This window comes from Camelus dromedarius, chromosome 36, assembly GCF_036321535.1.
Source record: "Camelus dromedarius isolate mCamDro1 chromosome 36, mCamDro1.pat, whole genome shotgun sequence".
In the NCBI taxonomy this organism is placed as follows: domain Eukaryota; kingdom Metazoa; phylum Chordata; class Mammalia; order Artiodactyla; family Camelidae; genus Camelus; species Camelus dromedarius.
In genome coordinates, this window is record NC_087471.1 from 4,769,674 (window position 1) to 4,788,724 (window position 19,051).

The 19,051-nt window shown below is 59.8% G+C and overlaps 1 protein-coding gene across 2 annotated transcripts in view; it reads right to left on the reverse strand.

Annotated features, from left to right (window-relative positions):
• The window catches only part of GFRA2 (GDNF family receptor alpha 2), an 83,701-nt gene extending 65,007 nt beyond the window's left edge, over nt 1–18,694 (reverse strand). The window contains exons 1-3 of one of the 2 annotated variants that reach the window (XM_064482456.1): nt 18,651–18,694; nt 11,120–11,434; nt 5,319–5,402 (exon numbers count right to left, since the gene is read on the reverse strand). In XM_064482456.1, the coding sequence (XP_064338526.1) occupies nt 5,319–5,402; nt 11,120–11,434; nt 18,651–18,687 (436 nt within the window). In that variant the 5' untranslated portion in view covers nt 18,688–18,694. Of the gene's footprint in view, nt 1–5,318; nt 5,403–11,119; nt 11,435–16,532; nt 17,339–18,650 lie in introns of those variants that run through there. The other variant, XM_010996333.3, reaches the window with a different exon arrangement.
• Between the last annotated feature and the right edge of the window lie 357 nt (nt 18,695–19,051).

The following is a 19,051-nucleotide window of genomic DNA, read 5'->3' on the forward strand; positions in this document are numbered from 1 at the left end:
GAGCGCGTGGGTGCAGGGACACAGACACACACCCACAATCACACGTGCGTGCCCAGCACACGAGTGTGAGCTCTGTAATAAGAACCAAGTGCGAGGACATGAAGCAGAAGGGTGGTATCTCTCAGGCGCCATCAGTAAGGCTTCTTGGCACGGGTAGGTTCCCTCCTCTCCTAAGCCCCCACTGGAGCTCCAACCAGAACTTTCCCCAGGCCTCTCCTGGCTCCATCCAAGCAAGATGACCCACCCCCAAGGCTTGCTCGCCAGCCAACTGAGGATCTCACCACTCATCGTTTCTTCCCCCAACCCACAAAGGTCCCAAGCCCAGGCCTCCTGCCAGCCTCCCTGTGTCCCCTTAGCTGCAGCTAAGGCCACAGCAGCTCAGCAGGAGGGACACACTGACCCTGAAAATCACTCAGTCACCTCCCACTCCAGGCCCCGCCCAACACTATCGGGGGCAGGAAGCAGCCTGACGTCACCAAAAGCCATGCACCCATCTCCCAGACACAAGCTCCAGGCCAGCCCGGCCCCAGCCGGCCAGCAGCCCTTGGAGAAGCCACTCCACAGTCAGTTCTAAGTAGCTACATATTTTAGTGCGATACGCCAGACACTGGACCGGCATCTCCCTGCAGATCCTCATTTAGTCCTCACAAACACTCGAGCAGGTAGGTGTTGCTATCAGCCCCGTGTTTGTGCAAGAGGAAACTGGGACTTAGAGGTGAGGCACCTGCCTGAGGGACACACTGGGCAGCGGAAGAAGCAGGACTGCATGCCAGTCTAGTCTGTCCCTTCTCTTGGGGCTTCAGTTCCACTGCTGTCAGGTGAGAAGTGGGCTTAGATGATCTCTGAGTTCCCTTCTAGCTATAGAAGACAAGACGTGTTTGCATAACGAGGCTCCGTGCCCAGGCATCCGGCAAGGCTGGTATCAGATGCTGGAGGTCTCGGGGGCCCCTGGCCTCCCCAGGAACACAGAGGACGCACTCACTTGACAGCCCAGCAGAGGCCATCTGCCTGCTGCTTCTCTCCCTGAGGTAGAGCCCAGCGGCTTCCAAGGGAAACCACTGCCCTTCATCCTCACTTTGATGGCCTCACCCCAGGTGGATGGGGCACTTCCCTTCGTTCACTATCCGCCTCACCCCTCTGCAACCTCTTTCTGCCAGAACCATCTCTTCTCTCTCCGAGAAGCCTTCTCTCTTCTCTCCACCTTGTTCCATCCTCTCCTGCCTCCCCAGCTGGGACCAGCTGGGATTCAGGACTCATGGGGTCACAGGTGCATGAGGGCGGAGGAACTCTCAACTTCAGCTCCTCCACCACGGCAAGCCCCCAGGAGCCCTCCCACCTCTACTGAGCACCCTCAGCAGAGAGGACGGCTGTCACTGCCTGTGCCCACCTTCACGGAGTCCTCTGGACCGCCCCTATTACCAGGCATCACATTCTCATTTTACAAACACGGACACTACAGCTCAAAAAAGCCCAGCAAGGCCCACAATCACACTGCCCTAAGTGGTTGAGCCAGGATTCAAAACCCAGCACTGTCTGGCTCCAAGCCCGCACTCTTCCTGGGCACGTAGCTGCCTCCAGAAACACTCATTTCATGGTTCCCGGGGAAGTTTGAATCCATAGAAACAGGACAAACCTCACTTCTTCTCCGTGAAATCTCCCTTCCCATCTAGAAGGCCCCAGGCAGGGCACCCGGATGCCTCCAGCAACACTGTCCCCATGGTTCAGGGCAGAGAGACTGCTCCCCTCCTGGCCTTGGACTCAGGACTAACTGGACACCAGGACCCCCAGACCCAGTCACCAAGCCCAGTGCCCGTCTCTGACGCGGGCAGAGGGCAGGGGAGGACACACCCTTCCCCCAGGGCCTCGGCGTCAGAGAGTGTTGAGGGGTCCCGGCAGCCCTCTTGGCTAACAGAATCCCAGCTAGACTTTCCAAGAACCCCCACAGAGAGAGCCGGCAGAGGTGAAGAACACACACACGTTCCAGGACAGTAACAACCGAGCCCCCAAGACACAAAAGCACCCTTCTCTGAGTCCCTGGGCCCCACTGGGGCCGTGCGGCCTAAGGGAGCTTCCGCACAGAGACGGTGCTGGGGGCAGAGCAGCACACAGCCAAATGTAAGTGTGTGCAGGTGGGGAGGGGCTCCACATACTCCTGCCAGGCGGCGGCCTGCCCATCCTTAAGAATCAGTGCAGGACCTTGGGTCATCGAGGCTGGGCCTTCCGAGCCACTGAGCCACAGTGGGGTGACAGGTGCACCCCTCAGGCCACCGGGCAGCCAGGCGGAGGCCTGGGACCACCTTAAGGTTCAAGCTGCCCTAGTCCCCCTGGTGCCAACAACACGGCCACCATCCATGAGCCTGGAGGGAGAAAAGGCTGCTCCAAGCTCACACCTTCCTTCTTCAGGGAAAAAAAGTAAGTTCTGGAGCAGGGAAATGGCCCGCCCAAGCCCATCAACTGATCCATGCAGAGAATGCGCTGGAATGGGGCTCCCAGCTCCCCATCCGGCATTCTCTCTGCTATATGCTCCCCCCCAACCATGGCCCGCTCACTTGGTTTCTTGGTGGCCGGACCACCAGCTATGTGGCCACATTTCCCCAGAAAGAGCCACCCACACACCAACCCCAGGGCTGCTCTGGGTGGAGCAGGGTTCACAGGAGCAAGGAGGGCCTTGTCCACAAGTGGGGAGCGGTCCCCAGAGCCCAGGGATCCAGGGTCAGCTGAGGCCCAGTTATGTCTGAGCAGCAGGTAAAGGAAGCCAATTCAATGAGCTGCAGATCCAGTCATTTCCTCATTTGTCCTGTCAACACCCTTGTCCCGGAGTGTCAAGTCCGTTACAGAAAGATTTTCTGCTCGGAAGACACTTGTGTCAGTCCGGGAAGCAGCAGGGCCCTTGGCTGAGGTGAGGGCCTCTGCCCTTCAACCTACAGGGAGCAACACGAAGCCTGGAGGCAAACAAAACAGTGGAGGTAAACCCAATGGCCCCCACCCAGGCAGTAGCATCTGAGCTCCTGGCAGGGCAGGAAACGGGTGCCACCCATCTCCTCCATCTGCTGGGGCCCCCAGGCTCTGTCTCAGAAGGAGTGACCCAAGGTGGATTCCCATCCAAAACTAACCAGCAACTGTGAGAATCAGAAAGTGCACAAGGAGGGGCCTCAGTCAGCCCATCACCCACTCCAGCCCTGAGGGATGCGCAAGGCTCCTCAGGGAGTCAGCACAGAGCCCACAGGCAGGGCCAGGAGGGAAGCTCAACTCTCACCCCACTGCCGAGATGATGGTGAGAGCCCCTGGCAGAGCGCTCCATGCACAGACCATCTTCGAAATCTCTGTTCCACCCACCACCACTCCCGCCCACCGCCAGAGCCCGAGGTTGTATCCAGATGGTCAGCCTTTGGCCAGTGCCTCCCTTTTCATGGGGCCCAGGATGTCTCCACCAGGTACATGTGTATCAGCCCATCTCAATCCCGTGGAGCACACATTCTCAACCAGAGAGGAAGGTGTCACCCGCAAGGGAGCAAAAATGGGTTCCTGGGTCGGCCAGAAAATGTAGACATTACAATGGTTTGCAGGCCTCCAGGACTCAATCCTACCTGACAAAACTGTATCACTTGTCATTTGCTGCCATGGACTGAATTGTGTCCCCTCCCCACTCCCAAATGCCGAAGCCCTAAACCCCAACATGACTGTATTTGAAGATATGGCTTTTAGGAGGTGATTAAGGTTAAGTGAGGTCATAAGGGTGGGGCCCTAACGCAACAGGATTAGTGTCCTTATAAGAAGAGGAAGAAATTCATTTTCTTAGTCTTTCTTCCTCTCTCTCTCCCTCAATCTCTCTCCCTTTTTTCTCTCTCCTCTCTCTTCTCTATCTTCCCCTTCCAATCGCCCACTTCCTTCCCACCCCTGCCCTGTGAGGACACAGTGAGAAGGCTGCCGTCAGCAAACCAGGAAGAGAGCCCTCATCAGAAACTGAATCCTGCCAGACCCTGATCTCGGACCCCAGCCTCCAGAACTGGGAGGGCATACATTTCCGTTGTTTAAGTCTAACCAGTCCACGGTACTTGTTACAGCAGCCCAAGCAGACGGCATTTCTCTAGTTAGAGGGAATTTTTTTCTCCTTAGAGGGGCAATAATGAAAGAAAAATCTTGAGAAACACTGTCCTAGAGAATCCTTCATTTGAAAGGGCTGGGGTCTCACTGGAGAGTCTCTCCTTTCCCAGTTTAGAGTGGTGCTTCTCCACTGGCAGTGACCATGCCCCCAGGGGACACACTGGGCTGTCACAAGTGGAGGGGTGCTGCTGCCTGCATCCAGTGGGGAGAGGCCAGGGACACTGCCCAACACACTGCAGTGTACAGGACGGCTCCTGCCACAGAGAGCATTACCCCGGCCAAATGGCAATGGTGCTGCTGCTGAGAAACTCTGGTTTAGAGCAAAGGAAACTCTGGAAGGCTTCACATCCCGCCACAAAGTGCCGGGAAGCCTGAGGCCTGGGGCCCTGTACTCAGGGGTCCCACGAGCAACTTTACCCTGACCCCCTTTGAGCACCAGTGGTGACTCCAGGAAGAGCTCATCCCAGCCCCGACAGAGCTCCCAAGACTAGAAAGCGTCTCCCCTACCCCAGGGCCCGAGCAGGGGCAGGTTGCCCTGGGCCCACTGGTCACCCAAAGGCCAGAGGGAACCAGGCCAAGAAGAAAGAACCAAAAAACTCCCTGGGATCTTACGCACAGACTGCAGAGAGCAATGCTGGAGCTCAGATGGGTCTTCTCGCTCCCCGGCAAGCCCAGGGAGGACAGGCTGGGAATCGGAGGCCCCCACCTAGTGGGATGTGAGCAGCGGAGCCCTCGGGGAAGAGAGGGAACCCCGGAGCAGAATGGATGTGATATGAGGCACCGGCAACCATGGCTAACCGCTCCCACGTGCCCGGTAGCACACTGAGCCCACCCTCAGACCTCAGGACCATCCCTCGAGGTAGGTACCCTCCCCATCGCACAACTGAGGAAACTGAGGCACAGAGAGGTCCAGCCCCTTGCCCAAAGCAGAAGAGCTGGAAAGAAGGACCCAGCCAGGCAGGATGGGTGACAAAATAGACGAGCAATCCCAGGTTCTGGATTCAAGACCTACCCCATGGCAGGCTAATTCTAGGCAATTCCCATAAATGGTTCAGGCCGCGCCCAACCTGGCTTCCTTCCTACAGATGAGGACCCCAGGCTCAGAGGTGTTCAGGGGCCGGCTGGCAAGCGGATGCCTGAGCCAAGCCCCAGGCTCCATCTGCCGCCCCGGGGGACCAGAGCAGATCTGGCGAGGCCCCAGTGAGCCCACTCACCTGAGAAGATGGAAGCAAGCCTGAAGATGTCCGAGAGGCGGGCGGTCACCGGCTCGTAGGGGGAGGCCTCGTAAAACTCCTCACCTGGAAAAGAGAAGCACGTGAGACGCAGGCTCACAGGCTTCTCGGAGGGAAAGCGCGGCACGGGGCAGGTCAGGAATGGAGTGCCGAACACTCCTCTCTGACCAGAGCAGGTCAGAACAGCCTGTATGTCTCTCTCATGACCTCCCTGCACATCCGGCCCTCTGAGGACTTCTGAATGCTTCTGGAAAGAAGGCACAAGGGAGATAGCCCATGGAAGGCCAGATACAAATCCCAGGATTTGAAGCCAAAGGGCCTCCATAAACCTTCTGTACAACATCCTCATTTCACAGTAGATGGCCCAGAGAGGTGAAGCAACCTGCCTGAGGTCACACAGCAACTCATGTCAGAGCTTGAGCTAGACTCTGGTTTCCCGGCCCCCACACCAGCACTCCTTCCCATCACACCAGGCTAGCCCTGCCCAAGCTAAGGGGACAGGATTTCCTTTTTGTTCCTCATCATGTCACCAAAAGAATCCAGGTTAAAGGTCTGCTGAGTGGAGGCCAGACCCTCTGCTCCTGTCTGACTGGTTCCCGGCTCCTGCACTCCCCACCTGTCTTTCCCACCACCTGCTGCTTCTCAGCCCTCTCCTGGGGGCCCTGGGGTGCACCGGAGGCTCTGGAGGGCAGCGGAGGCTCAGGGAACAGAAAAGCAAGCGAGTGACAGGAGATAAATGGCACCAGGCTGCCCTGGAGACCCACCACACCTCATCGGGGCTCCCGCCCCCTCTGCCAGCGCCTCGGCAGGAAACGAAATATCCTCTCGAGACTGGATGGTGAGGAGAAATCGATGGATAATCACTCAGAATGTGTGTGTGTGAAAGGGACGGGGGAGACAGGTGATGACCCACAGCCTCACACATTGATTTCCTGTCCACCCAGGGCCCAGGGCCACAGGCAGGTAACCCCTGCGTAAAGAGGAACACACGTGGGGCAGCACCCATGGGGGCCACCGGCAGGAAGGTGCCGGCCTCGGGAAGAAGGGCCTTGGAACCTGCCTGCAAGGGACTCATTCAGCCAGGCTCCTGAGGTCACCCAGACGCTAGCCCTCGAGGCTCAGCCAGCCATCCACTGGTCCGCAGACCAGGCGTCTGTCTGCTAGAACCAGGCAGAGACCCGGAAGAGAGTACGGACCCCCAGAAAAGGGTCCGGCCCCCAGAGGACACGGAGGAGGAGCACTCCCCCTGGAGAAGTGGCCCCCGCTCTTCACTTCACCTCACAGGAGCATCCTTATGCCCGGCCACACCCCGCACAGGGGGTGCCCACTGGTCCCTGACGACTCACCTAATCCAAAGGTTATTCTTTCTTTCAGGCCTGTCTCCAATCCCACCTCCCCCCAGGACCTGCAGAGCCATCCCGGGCCTGTATGATCTCAGCATCCTCCACTCCACCCACCAGCCCTGGAGAAACTCCCCGGGGTGGGGTGACTAGCCAGGTTATCTGTTAGGGGCAAATAACACTAGAGCTTAGGAATCCATTCTGGAATAAAAACGATGTTAGATCGTGCTCCTTCCGCGCCAGCACTACGAAAGTGCTTTAGATGTACTAACTATGTAATCCTCTTAATTTCTCTAGAGGGTAGGCACTATTATTCTCCGTATTTTACTGATAAGGAACTGGGGCACAGAGACATTAAGTCACTTGCCTGAAGTCACACAGCTGGTAAGTGGCCGAGCCAGATTTCAAATCCAAGCAATTGGCTCCAGAGTCCATTAAACATTAAAAATACTGTCCCCCGAAATAAAAAGTGTTATTTTAAAACCAAATTGCTCTTACACAAGCACCATTGCTGCTTAACTTCTCATATGTCAGTCTCCGGCCGGCTGGACTGCACCCCAGAGCAGAGCCTGTCTCTGTCCGTCTCTCCTGCATCTGGCATGGCCCTGAGCCTGGGCACGGACGGGCTAGCATGATTGACTGGGGCAGGAGGTGGGTCTCTGGGGAAAAGAGCCTCTTCCACGACTGGTTGGGAGGGGCCCATCTTATTTAAGTCAACTCCTGTCGCCTGCCCTGGCAGTGGAATTCACTAGGGGGAGATCTGAGACCTGCCCAGCCGCCAGGCTGAAGACAAACATAGGATGTCAGATTCCGGGGCCATGACCTGGGAGATGACTCGTGGGAGAGGTTTTTGCTCTTCCCGTCTGCAGGCCCAGGGAGACCCTGAACGTCAGTGTCACCTTTGCAGACGGCAAGAAGCCTGGTCTCAAGTTCCCCGTGCAGCCAACGGTGACAGCCTCACTGCGTAAATACTGATGGTTATAGAGGCAGTGATGGCAGAAGGGAAGACAGGCCCAAGGCCACAGCTCTCCCCCAGGGCAGCGGGAAGGGGCCTGGATAAGGAGTCGGGGCCCTGGCCCCACCACCAGCTTGCTTGCAGGAAGACCTCGACCTACCTCCTTGCACCTCAGCTTTCCCACCAGAACAGGGATGGGACCTGACGACCTCCAGGTGCTTTGCAGTTGGCATTGTCTAGGAGCTCAGTAGGGGCCACACTCCCGCCACGGCCAGCTCTGCCCACGTGCTGGGGTCCTCAGCCTGCACCGCTGAGCTCAGCCTCAGGGACAGGGAGAAGCCAGGCCCAAGTCTCTGGGGAATGGCACTCACCAGCAGGGACCCAAGTGAAGCCAGAATCAAAGTGCAAACCCACGTGGGTTCTCTTCTCCGCGATCCCCCCACCCCCAGCTCAAACCAGGTTACAAAGCGTCTTAAAGAAAAAGGAGGCAAAGCCTGCAGCCTCCCCGGGAGGCCACTCGCCCCACACCAGGAACAGTTCCCGCCCAGGGAGATCCCATCCCTCAGACGAACACCACCTGCTATTAAAAGGCCCTGGTCAGCCCTGCACAGAGACCACCTTTGGCTCCAAGATCCAGTGGGAGAGGGGGGGCAGTGCCATCTGCAAGGGGAGGGGGTTCTGAGGAAGGAGAAAGGCAGGAGTCAGTCCTTCCAGAGTGGGACCGGGGGCAGAGTCTCCCAGGCCGCACACACCAGCACAGGGACCACGGCTTCTCCAGTGCTCTCACCCCCGGAAGCACACAGCAGGTGCTTAACAGATGTTGGGTGAGTAAATAAACTGACAAACCATCTTAAGACTTAGAACTGAGCGTCTCCAGTCAGGCCCTCCTGGGTTGAAGGGGCCCTGAATGCAGCATAAATCCAGTCATCAGACCGTCTGGTCGCCCAGGGCTCCGACCAAGGTCCCCAGCGCTCTGATGCAATGATGCCCGGGAAGCCCCTCCGATGGCAAGGTTCTTGGGCGGTCCACCAGACTCTCGCCTGCAGCTCTTCCATCCCCTCCTGGTCCATCCTGCACCCGCAGCAAGCAAGCCCACCCACCCACCTTCTGCCCCATCTCCCTCAGACTGAAACCAAAGAAAACAAGAATTCGAACAATCCAGCTCATTGAACCAGGGCCCTTTATGTTCTGGGCACACAGTCAGCCTGGGGGGTGACCGCTCCTTGACTCACAGAGAAGGGGATGCCCGGCTCTGTGGCCGCTTCCCTCTCTCTGCTGACTTCTAGTTCTGGGACTCGAGGTTGCTCGACATGGGAGAGGTGACCACCCAATTTAAGAGGAATCACTTCGTTACTAATGGTGGTGATACACTTAATCATTCCATGCCGGGTTTTTCCTATTTTCAGGGCACCTTAAACCCTCTGGGCCACTGGTCTGGAATCCCTTGCTATCCAGACCCCTCTCCCGAGCCCAGTTTCCTCCCTCCTCTCCGGGAGCTGGAGGCAGATCTGCTGCTCAGATCTCAGGCTCACCCCTCCCCTCTCCCAAGGGCACAGTTCCACAGAGCACCTCTCTCTCCTCTTGGCCTGAGCATCTCCATCGCTACTGCCCTCCCTCAGAATTTACACTGCTCAACCCTCTCGTATCTTTTATTTTAAAAAGTTATCTTTTGTTCCTCTGCCATCTTCACAACAAAATCTGAGTCGTCCACAGCGGTCATTCCCAGCTCCCTGCCGCCCCAGCCCTTACCCCCAACCAGGCTTCTGCTCCCAGGAGCCACCTCAGGTGCTCACCTCAAGGACCTCAGAGACACATTCCACCCTTCTCCTGCTGGATCTAGAGTCTTGGAGGCTGCTGACACGCCTTCCTCTGAGAGTGGCCCTCCTGTAGAGTCTGCTGTCACTTTAAATGTCAGCAGTCCTAGGGCTCTGTCCCTGACCACCTCCCAGTGACTGCACCCTCTCCCTTGGCCCCGGTTACCACCTGCAGGCTGATGGCCACTTCTAAAGCCCTATGTCCAGTCCCCCTTCCTCACCTGAGCCCCAGCCCTGCACATCCAGCCGTCTGCAGGCAGGGCCAGTGAGGCGCACCCACCCCAGAATAAACCCATCATCTCCCAGCCCATCCCCAATTCAAAACCTTCGTGGCTTCCAGTGAACAGCCCCATCACACACCCAGGACAGAACACAGGGGGCCCACCCGGACTCCTCTGGCCCTCCACCAAGACCTGTTGACTCTACCACGGGAACAGCACTTAAAGCCTTCTTTCCTGCCACCGCCTCGTCAGCTGCCATTGTTCCTGGCCTGCGTCACAGAGGCGGCCTCCAGTCTCTCCCACCTACTCTCCTCATTGGAACCACGTGAACACTGTCCTGAGGCCGAGACATCACGTACAACCTTCCAGACGTGCTGGTCAACTCACCCAGCCCCACTCCAGGCCGCCTGGACCATACTGAGCGACTGGCAGGCCTCTGAGCGAGTTCAGCTCTCTCACGTCCAAGCCTTGGCCCACGCTCTCCCTCCGCCTCCTGCACTCCTCCCATATTCCTTCACCAGGTAGCTGCAGCTCACTCTTTAGTCCCAGCTCAGAGGCTGCCTCCTCCAGGAAGGCCCTTTAGATTTTGTGAAAAGGGGTCAGATGCCCCTTCTGGGAGCTACCACAGCACCCAGCGCTTTCACGCCACCAAAAGACAGAAAGCACCTTACTTACCTGCACCCTCCCAGGCTATAAGTTCCATGAAGGAAGACGCTGCCCTGGCCGTTCTGACTGTTCCCACAATGCCTAGCAGGCAGTTGACTCTCCATAAGCAGGGGCTGAATTACTAAATGAACATCTGACCCAGGTGGCCAGCCGTCCCCCATTATATGCAAATCCTCCACCCTCCAGTCTGGAGGGGGAGGGAGGGGGGACATGGTTGTCAGGGGAGGGGCTGGCAGGTCTGCCTCGGGCCTTGGAGGCAGGCTGGCCCAGGCTGCTCTGAGCTCTGGTGAAGCCGCCTAGTTCCAGGCGTGGGATCAGGAAGCCACCTGAGGGCAGGCCTCTTGGGAGCAGGAAGGCAGGAGACCCATCAGGGTGTGGCAGGGGCTGGTCTGCTCTTGGACACAGCTCACAGCTCTGCACGCAGGCACCTGCCCCTTCTCTCTTGTCGGTCCTCACATCTCCATCTACCTGGGTACCCTGGCCTCACCTTCTCTCGTTACTGCTCCACACAGCCATCCAGCCATCCCTGGTTTACTTCCTCTCCTGCACCCCCGGCCCCTTCTCCTTCCCCCAACCACCGCCTCATCCTCTCTCCTCCCTGTGTCTCAAACAACAGCTGCCCTCCTGGGTCTGGCAGCTACTTCCTCTGGGTTCCAGGTTCCCCAGGCAGGTGGAGAGAGAGAAAACTGGCCAGTCCACCCGGTTACCAGGCCCTCCCGCTGCACCCTGGCCCCATGCGGCTGCCACCCTCATCCCTGTGCCTCCGTCGAGGCCCCGCCAGGCTTACCCTCGGTCAGCCCCAGGTGGATGCTCCAGTAGATCTGCAGGCACTGCAGCTCCTTCTTCATGCCCCGCTTGCAGCGGCAGTCGTACAGCGGGCTCTCCTGCAGCACCTCCAGGGCCGCCTGGCACTCCTTGTTGGCCAGCATCGTGTTGCGGTCCCGGCCCGCCAGGCACTGCCTCAGCGTGCGGTAGCGGGAGCTGCAGTTGGATTCGGCCGCACACAGCTCATTGGCCCGGACACAGTCCACGGGGGGGCGCCAGCCGTGGAGCTCGGGGCCCTGCAGGGAGGAAGGGCTGGCCAAAGAGCGGAGGGTCTCGTCTGGGTGGTGGGGAGGGAAGACAAGCATGAATGAGGGGCGCCGCAGGCTCCCACCCCAGAGGCAGGCCTGGGGGCTTGGGCCCTTCTGGGAGCATCGCACCCATTCTACTCGGCGCTCATCGAGGCTGACTAAAGGCAGCCCCCCCCGACAGACAGAGGGTCAGAGCAAGGGCTGCTAAAGGACCCCACGAGGCCACCATCCCTCCTCAAAGCCAAAGGAGGAAAGTCGCCCTGTGCCCTGGTTCCACCTGACTCCCTGGGCCTGGGAGCGCAGCACAGAAAAGCGAGAGGCCCGAACAAGACCACAGACAGTCTGAGACGCCAGGAGGCCAGAGAAGGATGCCACGGCCTCAGCGGAGAGCTGGTTGCCTCGGCAGAGGGCTGGTGGCCCCAGGGCCTCCTGGGGTGCGCAGAGCGGCATCTCACTTTCAGAGCACCCAGGCCTCTTCCCGGCAACCTCAGGTCCAGCCGAGGCACCGAGCTAAGCCTTGAACACAGCAGCAGATGACTTAACTCTCAGAGCCCGTTAGGCCCTTAGAGACGGCAGTCAGCGCGCACCCGCACTTCACCCTGGGGAAACTGAGGCCCAAAGAAGGGAAATGACAACTCAAGGTCACACGCAGGCTGAACAGGCCCCTCTGACCCCCCAGTCTCTCCATCTGGGTTCCTAGAATTCATGAGGAGACGGGGAGAGACTACCTGACCCCATGGGCAAGGTGAACCCAGAGGGAGGCATTTTCCTGGGGGCCCCACCCTCCACACGTGCCATTCCAGCAGTGCAGCCAGAGGCAGCACGCACCACACACCATCCCCAGAAGGTTCCACCCCAGCCCCAGCCCCAGGGAATGCTGCGGGCCCAGGGACTCCATTTCAAACCCCCTCACCTCTCGCCCTCTCTCCCTCTCCCATTATTTTTCTCCTTCTTCCTCTCCTCCCCACCCTCCCCTAAAACACTCTCCCCTCTGTCTCTCCATTTTTTCCTTCTTCCTAGAAGCCGAATAATAAGTCAATTGCAAGCTGACCCTGGCCTCGCACATGGAGCCTCACCTCCCCAATGGTGAACAAGCAAAACTCAGTCCACCCTCCTGACCCATGGCCCCAAATGCCCAAACCCACAGTCCCCAGAAGGGAACGGGTCGGGGAAGGAGATTCGGGGGGAAGGACAGGGAAAAGGCACTTGGACCTTTCAAAAGCAAGCTCCCAAAAAGGTTTCCTCTAGACACAGACACCTTCCCTGTCCCCTGTCTTCTCTAAGCCCCTGGCTCAGATCCTGCCCCCAGGAAAGGGCCACATCACCGCCCAAAGCCAAGACTGGCTTTTCCAAGATTCAAGGAGTGATCTGCGAGGCTTCCTCTACTCCACTCTGCCCCCAGACATAACAAGATTCTAGGCAGAAGTCCCCCTTCTTCAGAATCCCGTAGATTCCCCCCGGCCTCACTCCCATCTCTACCCACAGTGACCACTTCTCACTCCTTCCCCCCAGGAGGCCCCGCTCAGGGGGCAGCTACTGCAGGGAGACAGCGACACCTAGAGGCAGAGAGCTGCACCGCAAGCCTGTCACCCGACAGCCGCCGAGGGGAAAGGAAACAGAGAGACCCAGGCTACCCCAGGAGGAGAGCAGGGGGCGGGGCTGGAGGGGAGAAGGCCTCAGGGTCCAGAGCAAAAGATTTCCCTTCTCCCGCTGACCATACCTCTGCCTCGGGAGAGGAGGAGCTGACGGCTGTAGCAAGGCTAAGATCGCGGAAGAAGCCAGCGTGGCATGTGGCCACAGACAGTGGAGCATCTGCTCAGGCGCAGGCTGGAGAAGAGTCCTCCACCCAAGCCCAAGCAGCAGCTTGATTGCCCGACTTCAGCAAATTCCTAGGCCCCTGAGCAGGACTTGGGTGCATCTGGGCCACCCAGAAGCAGCTGAGCTGAGCCAGCCTCGCTATCACCTGCTGCCCCATCTAGCCAGCCAGCTGGCCGGCCTGCTGGAGCCTCAAGACCAGCCCAGCCCTGGGTCTTTCACTGGCTTCACTCACCCCAGCATCCCAGCAGGCTCCTGACCGCCCGCCACCTTGGCTTTGCCTGAGGCTGCACTGTCTTAAGTAAAATGAGAAAGGGGCATCCTCCACAGGCTTAAAGGTCAGGAAGTAAGCCTAGGGATTTGGGATAACAGGGACACTTCTGCCCTGCCCTACAGGTGGGGTCTAGAGCCCCAAGGGATGATCCTTACAGTATCCTGGGTGCCTGAGCCAAAAGCAAGGGCTTCCCTCATCCCGCCAGCTCCCAGGGTAGGGAGATGCTCTCCAGAGAGCCGGTGCATCTTCTGGCCAAACCCCCTGACTGCCACCTGTCTCTGACCCTTCTGGCTGGTGTCATGACCCCCAGAACCAATCAAGGCCAGCCAGAGGAAGAAATCACGGCAACGTGGCACCTTTGGCCGAGAATTCTAGGAGAGTAAAGGTTGTGGGGCATCCTGGTGCTGCTCCCAAGTTCTAGGTCAGAAGGAAACTCAGATCCCTCAAGAAAAGCAAAGACACACGGAACAATTTCTAAAGATGCAGGGAGACCACACAGAACTAAAATCCCCCTCATGCATCCAATGCCCCCACAAGAGCTAGAATGACAGTGGCGGGTGGGCCCTCTGACCAGCAAGAATGCTCCCCCATCACTTCCCCATCTCATTTTCTCTCTGAGCTTGTCAACACTGGAGGTCAAGATGGCTGGGCCAGAAAGGCCTCTCCACCCCTACACCTCACTCAGAAGCTGGGGAGAGGCACGCCAAAGGCCCTGGTTCCTAGGAACGGGCTTCCCTATACCCCCAACGCAAACGGCCCACCACCTCGCAAGCTCCAGAAAACCTCTCCCGAAAGTGGAGTTTCCAACCAACTCCTAACTGCGGGCTCCTCACCAGGAAAGGGCCCTGCGGCTGAAATTTCCTTAACAGCAAACCTCTCCCTTGATCTTGGCTGGCCTAATTCAGAGCCTGTCAGTGTCCTGTGGTCACCCAGTTAACCCCGCACCCCAGCTTCAGAAACAGACTTCTCAAGGGAAGGGAACTGAAAGTCTCCAACCGAAGAGGATGCCGACCAACCCTCCTTGCTGTCACCCCCTCCTCTCACCAGGGTCACAGACACCTGGGAAGGCATCTCTGAACAGACCGCCGGCACACCCACACGTGCACAGGAGCACAGTCACTCCTCGGCCCCCACAGCTGGAACAAGCTTGCCTGCAGCATGGGGGCAAGGCAGGGCCTGGAGGTGACGGAGGCCCCCCTCCACCGCGCTGCTGTCTTCCACCCGGGGTCCTGGGAAGGGAAGGCACCCACACCTGGGAGCCCTGCCGGCCAGGGGCACGTCCAGCTTAGAAGCAGGCAATCTAGCTGCTTTTCCTGAAATACAATTTTCTTTTCTTCCTGGCCCTGCTCGGTTTTTTTTGGCCCCAGAAAGCTGTTTCCAAACCGGCAGTGGGAGAAAAGGTCAGGTTTTATAATAGCCCCTTCGGAGAGAGAGTCTTGCTCACAGAGGGTTGCCGGGAAAGGCTGCAGGAGCTCCGTGGACCCGGGGCACCTTCCCAGTTTCCTCCCTCAGCCCCTCCCACCCCGCTTGGCCCGGAGAAAAGCCACCTCTGCCTCAGGGAGGCAGGACAGTGAAGGCCACACCCTAGAGCAGGGCCTGGCCTCCTGGGGACCTGGGGCCTGCTGGAGGGGGAAGAAGAAGGGCTGGCAAAGGGCCCAGGGCCAACCAACCTTGCCTCAACTCGAATCCTCAGTCCTAGTCAGGAGGACACTTATTAGATGCCCCTCCCATGTCTTTCAGTGACCAGCACCTACCCCCCAGCCTCCCCTCTCCCCTCCGTCAGAAGGAAAAGGGTGCCCTCATGCCCCAGCTGGGCAGCCTGGCTCACCACCGGCTGAGAGGCAGACCAGGGTGGTGGGAGCAGCACCCACACTGAAGTAGCTGTGTGCTCCTTGGACCCACACACACCGTTACCCAGCTCCCTCTCTGGAGCACCTGCTGGGGCAGCAGCCTGGTCAGCCAGGTCAGCACACAGCCTTGCAAACACCCCTATTCCTCACCTCCACCCCCAAGAATGCCCACTCTACACCCTTGTTTCCCCAGCAGCTGAGAATTCGTATCACACAAAAAGAGGGTTAATGGGTTGGGAATTTGGGGTGGGAAAGAGACTGACAGGGTTGGGGGCAGCAGGCAGCCCCTCCCCTTGCCCTTTGGAGAGGGGGCTTATGGAATGAGCAGGGGTCTTTGTTCTGGTTAGATTTTTTTTCCCTCACCCCTCTCCTTCACCCAAGGGAAGCAAACTTTGGCCTCCCTCCTGTGCCTTCCCACCAGCCAGGGGGTCTCCTGCCCCTGAGGTGGCAAAGGGAAGGCAATGAACAGTGGCTGGAAACCCCCCACTCCAGCCCATCCATCTGGCTCGGGTCTGGGCAGGAGGGAGGGTATAGGGTGGGGAGAAACTTGAAAAGTGTTCCAGGGAGTGGAGCCGTTGAGAAGGGGTTCGGAGAGTGGTAAGCAGGGTGCATTCTCCAGAGGCTGATTGGCAGGTGGGGGAAGGCTGCCAGCGCTGCCCCCACAGATGTCCAATCAGGAGCTCCTGGAGAAACCCATGCCCCCCACCGCGATCGACTAGGGGAGCCGCCGGGAAAGGGGGGGCTGGCAGGATTTTTCTCTCCCCAACACTGAGCCTCTCCCCTGCTCTCTTCCAGATCAAGAGTTGGATTATTTTTCCTTAAGTTGCGGCAATTTGAACCCAATTATTTGGAGGCAAATGAGCGCTACCACTGCGTGCGAGTGAGCGAGGACGGTCTGGGTCTGGGTGTTCTAAGTCTCCTTCCCAATCCCCCGCGTAACCAGCCAGCCGCGGCTCGCGTCCCTCCGCCCGCATCCTCGCCGCCCGCCCCGCTCGGTTCCGGGGCGCCGGGGCCCGGCTGGCCCCGCCGCGATCTGCACCCGCGGGTCCGTCCCCCGCCGGCACCCCGCTCGCCCCCGGCGTTCCCGACTGCTCGCTCGCGCCCGAACGCGCGGCCCGCGCGGCGCCCCCTCCCCCCCGCCCCAGGCTTCCGGCGGACACGCTGCCCTCGCCGCCCGCAGGTACTCACCTAAAAAGAAGAGGAGGCAGAAGGCGTTTGCCAAGATCATGTTAAATAAATCCCACAGTTTTTTTGTCTTTCTCCCTTGGATAAAAACAACAACAACAACAATAATAATAGCCAAGCAACGATAATCAGCCCCAAATCCAATGCGGAGATCCCAGCTAGTCCACCGAGGAAGATCCTGAGTCCTGTGATTCTCGCCTCTGGCTGGAGGGGGTGTGGGAATGGAGGGCGGTGGGCTGCCTCTCGACGCCCCCCTTGCCCAGTAAAATCAAATATACACGTATTTGTGTGTATATCTGCTTTCAAGCCGGCAGCTGGTCCTCAGGTCTGCCCTCCCCTCAGCTCGTCCAGGAAGGCGCGAGTCCCCGCGGGTCCGATTCCCCTGCGCTTCCCGGGAGGGGACTGGGGAGGTGGGGGAGAAGCGATCTGAGAGTGAAGGGCTGGAAGGAAGCGGCGAAGGCGGGGGTCAGAACAAAACGCAAATAGGGAAGAAATCCACCGACGGGTGTCAGCGCCTAGGAACAATCCAGTGGGAGCTTCGAGGACGAGAGACCGGAGTCGCTTCTTTCGCACAAGACGAAGGAAAGATTCAAAAAAATCTTCTCCCGCTAACCCTTGCTCGTGTCACTTTTTTCTAATGGAATTCCAGTGACCGTGTGTGTCTGCGTGCCTGTGTCTCTCTCTCCTCTCCCTCCCTCTTCTCTCCCTGGCTCTCGCTCTTTGCTCCCGCTCTCTCCGGCTCTCCCTCGCTCTCCTCTCCCTCCCCCTTCTCCCTCTCCCTGCTCCTCCCTCCGCCCGCCCCCTTCCCCCTTCGCGGCTCCCTCGCCGCGGCTCTCGCGCCCGCGCCCCTCTCCTCCACCCGGGGCTCGGCGCTCCGGTTCCCAGGCGCTGGCGGCGCGGGGCGCGGGCGCGCGGCGCAGCAGCGACACTCTGCAGCGGCGGCGACACGGCGGTGGCGGTGGCGCCGGGGAACGCGGGCCGAGAGGAGAGCTCCGCCGCTGGCTCCCTCTGCTGTGCCGCCCGCCCTTCCCCGGATTGACCCGAAGCCTTAGCCGGAAACTGACCGGCTCCCCCGGCCAAGGCTCGGGCGCCAGCCCAAACCCACCACAGCCTCCGCACCATCCTCCTCCGCCGAGTCGCGCGCCATCCCCCACACCCCCTCCCCACTGCGGACGGGCAGCGCCCTCCAGCCCCCACTGCCCCCGCCCGCGCCCCGCTCCGGGCTGCCGGCTCCCGGCGGCCTGGGAAGTCTCAGCGGAGGCCCGAGGGCGTGGAGTCCCGGGCGCCCGAGCCATGTCGGGGGCGTGGGGGGAAGGGCGGTAGAAAAACTCCAGCTTGGTGGCGGGGGTCTGGGGAGGGGGCTGCACCCTCCGCGGGCGGTTGCATCCTTCGGCCAGGGAGCCGAAGCAGAGCTTGTCCCCGAAGGCGCAAGGGAGAAGGACCCTCGCTCTGGCGCCAGCCCCCAGCGTCCTCGCGCCGCCTGCCCGCCCGGGTCGAGCCCCGCGTACGCATACACGTGTGCTCTCCACGCGGGGCTCGAGAACTTTCCCCGCACGCCCGCGGCGCGCTCGACCCCCGCACGTCCCAGCGGCGCAGCCCTTCGAGACTTGTCTCGCTTTCCCGGGTGCAGAAAGACGGCTGCCGAGCCGGGGCGCCCTGGCCGCCTTCTCGTTGGCCGAGGAACCTCCCCAAACCGCGCGTTAAGGGGTCGGGGAGAAGGGCTGCACCCAGCCCCGGCGGGAGCGCCCGGGACCGACCCGGGCCCGGGCTCTGGCGCCGGGCTCCGCGGTGGGAGCTCGGCAGTGGGCTGGGCTCCGGGGAGTTCTCCCAAGGCAGCCGGCAGCTCCCCGCTTCCGAGGCTCCGGGTGGGGGTCCCCTCCCCCATCCGGGAAGGGGGCGATTGATCCATCTGTCCATGGGCCGGGCTCACCGGCGTGTTTTAGTCACGGAATTTACTGTAAACGCCCAGAAGCACCAAAAAGGAAGCGTCTGGCTGGGAGAGGGCTGAAGAAAAGGTGAGGTTGCTGACACGTTCCGGCAAGCGGGGGCGGCGAGGCGGTGGGCTGTGGACACGCGCGGGCACACCCACGCACACTGGGCACCCCAGTTTCACGCTCCCACCTGACACATCCTCAGCTACGTTAGGGCTGCCCTGCATCCCCCGGCTCTCGCGCACACATTCCTGCACGCAGCTCCGCGCACGCACCCCGTGTGCTGGGGCGGGGTACACGCAGTGCCTCGTACGTAAACTTTCCGCGCTACCCCAAACCGGATCTGGGCTGGATCTAAGGTGGATTTGGTAGTGCCTTTTAAGAAGCAGTTTTAAATGAACAAGACTCTGGAAGAGAGTAAACGCTAGTAATGGACCTGGGCGCGAAGGGAGGGGTCACTCGCAGAACCGGCAGCCTTCGCTAGTGGAAAAGCTAGAGGGAGCAACTTCCATTTTGCGGATTTAGGCGGGAACGCGGCTTCTCCAGGCTTGGACGCGCAGAGCGAGGGTCGAACGCCTCCCATTTGGCCTG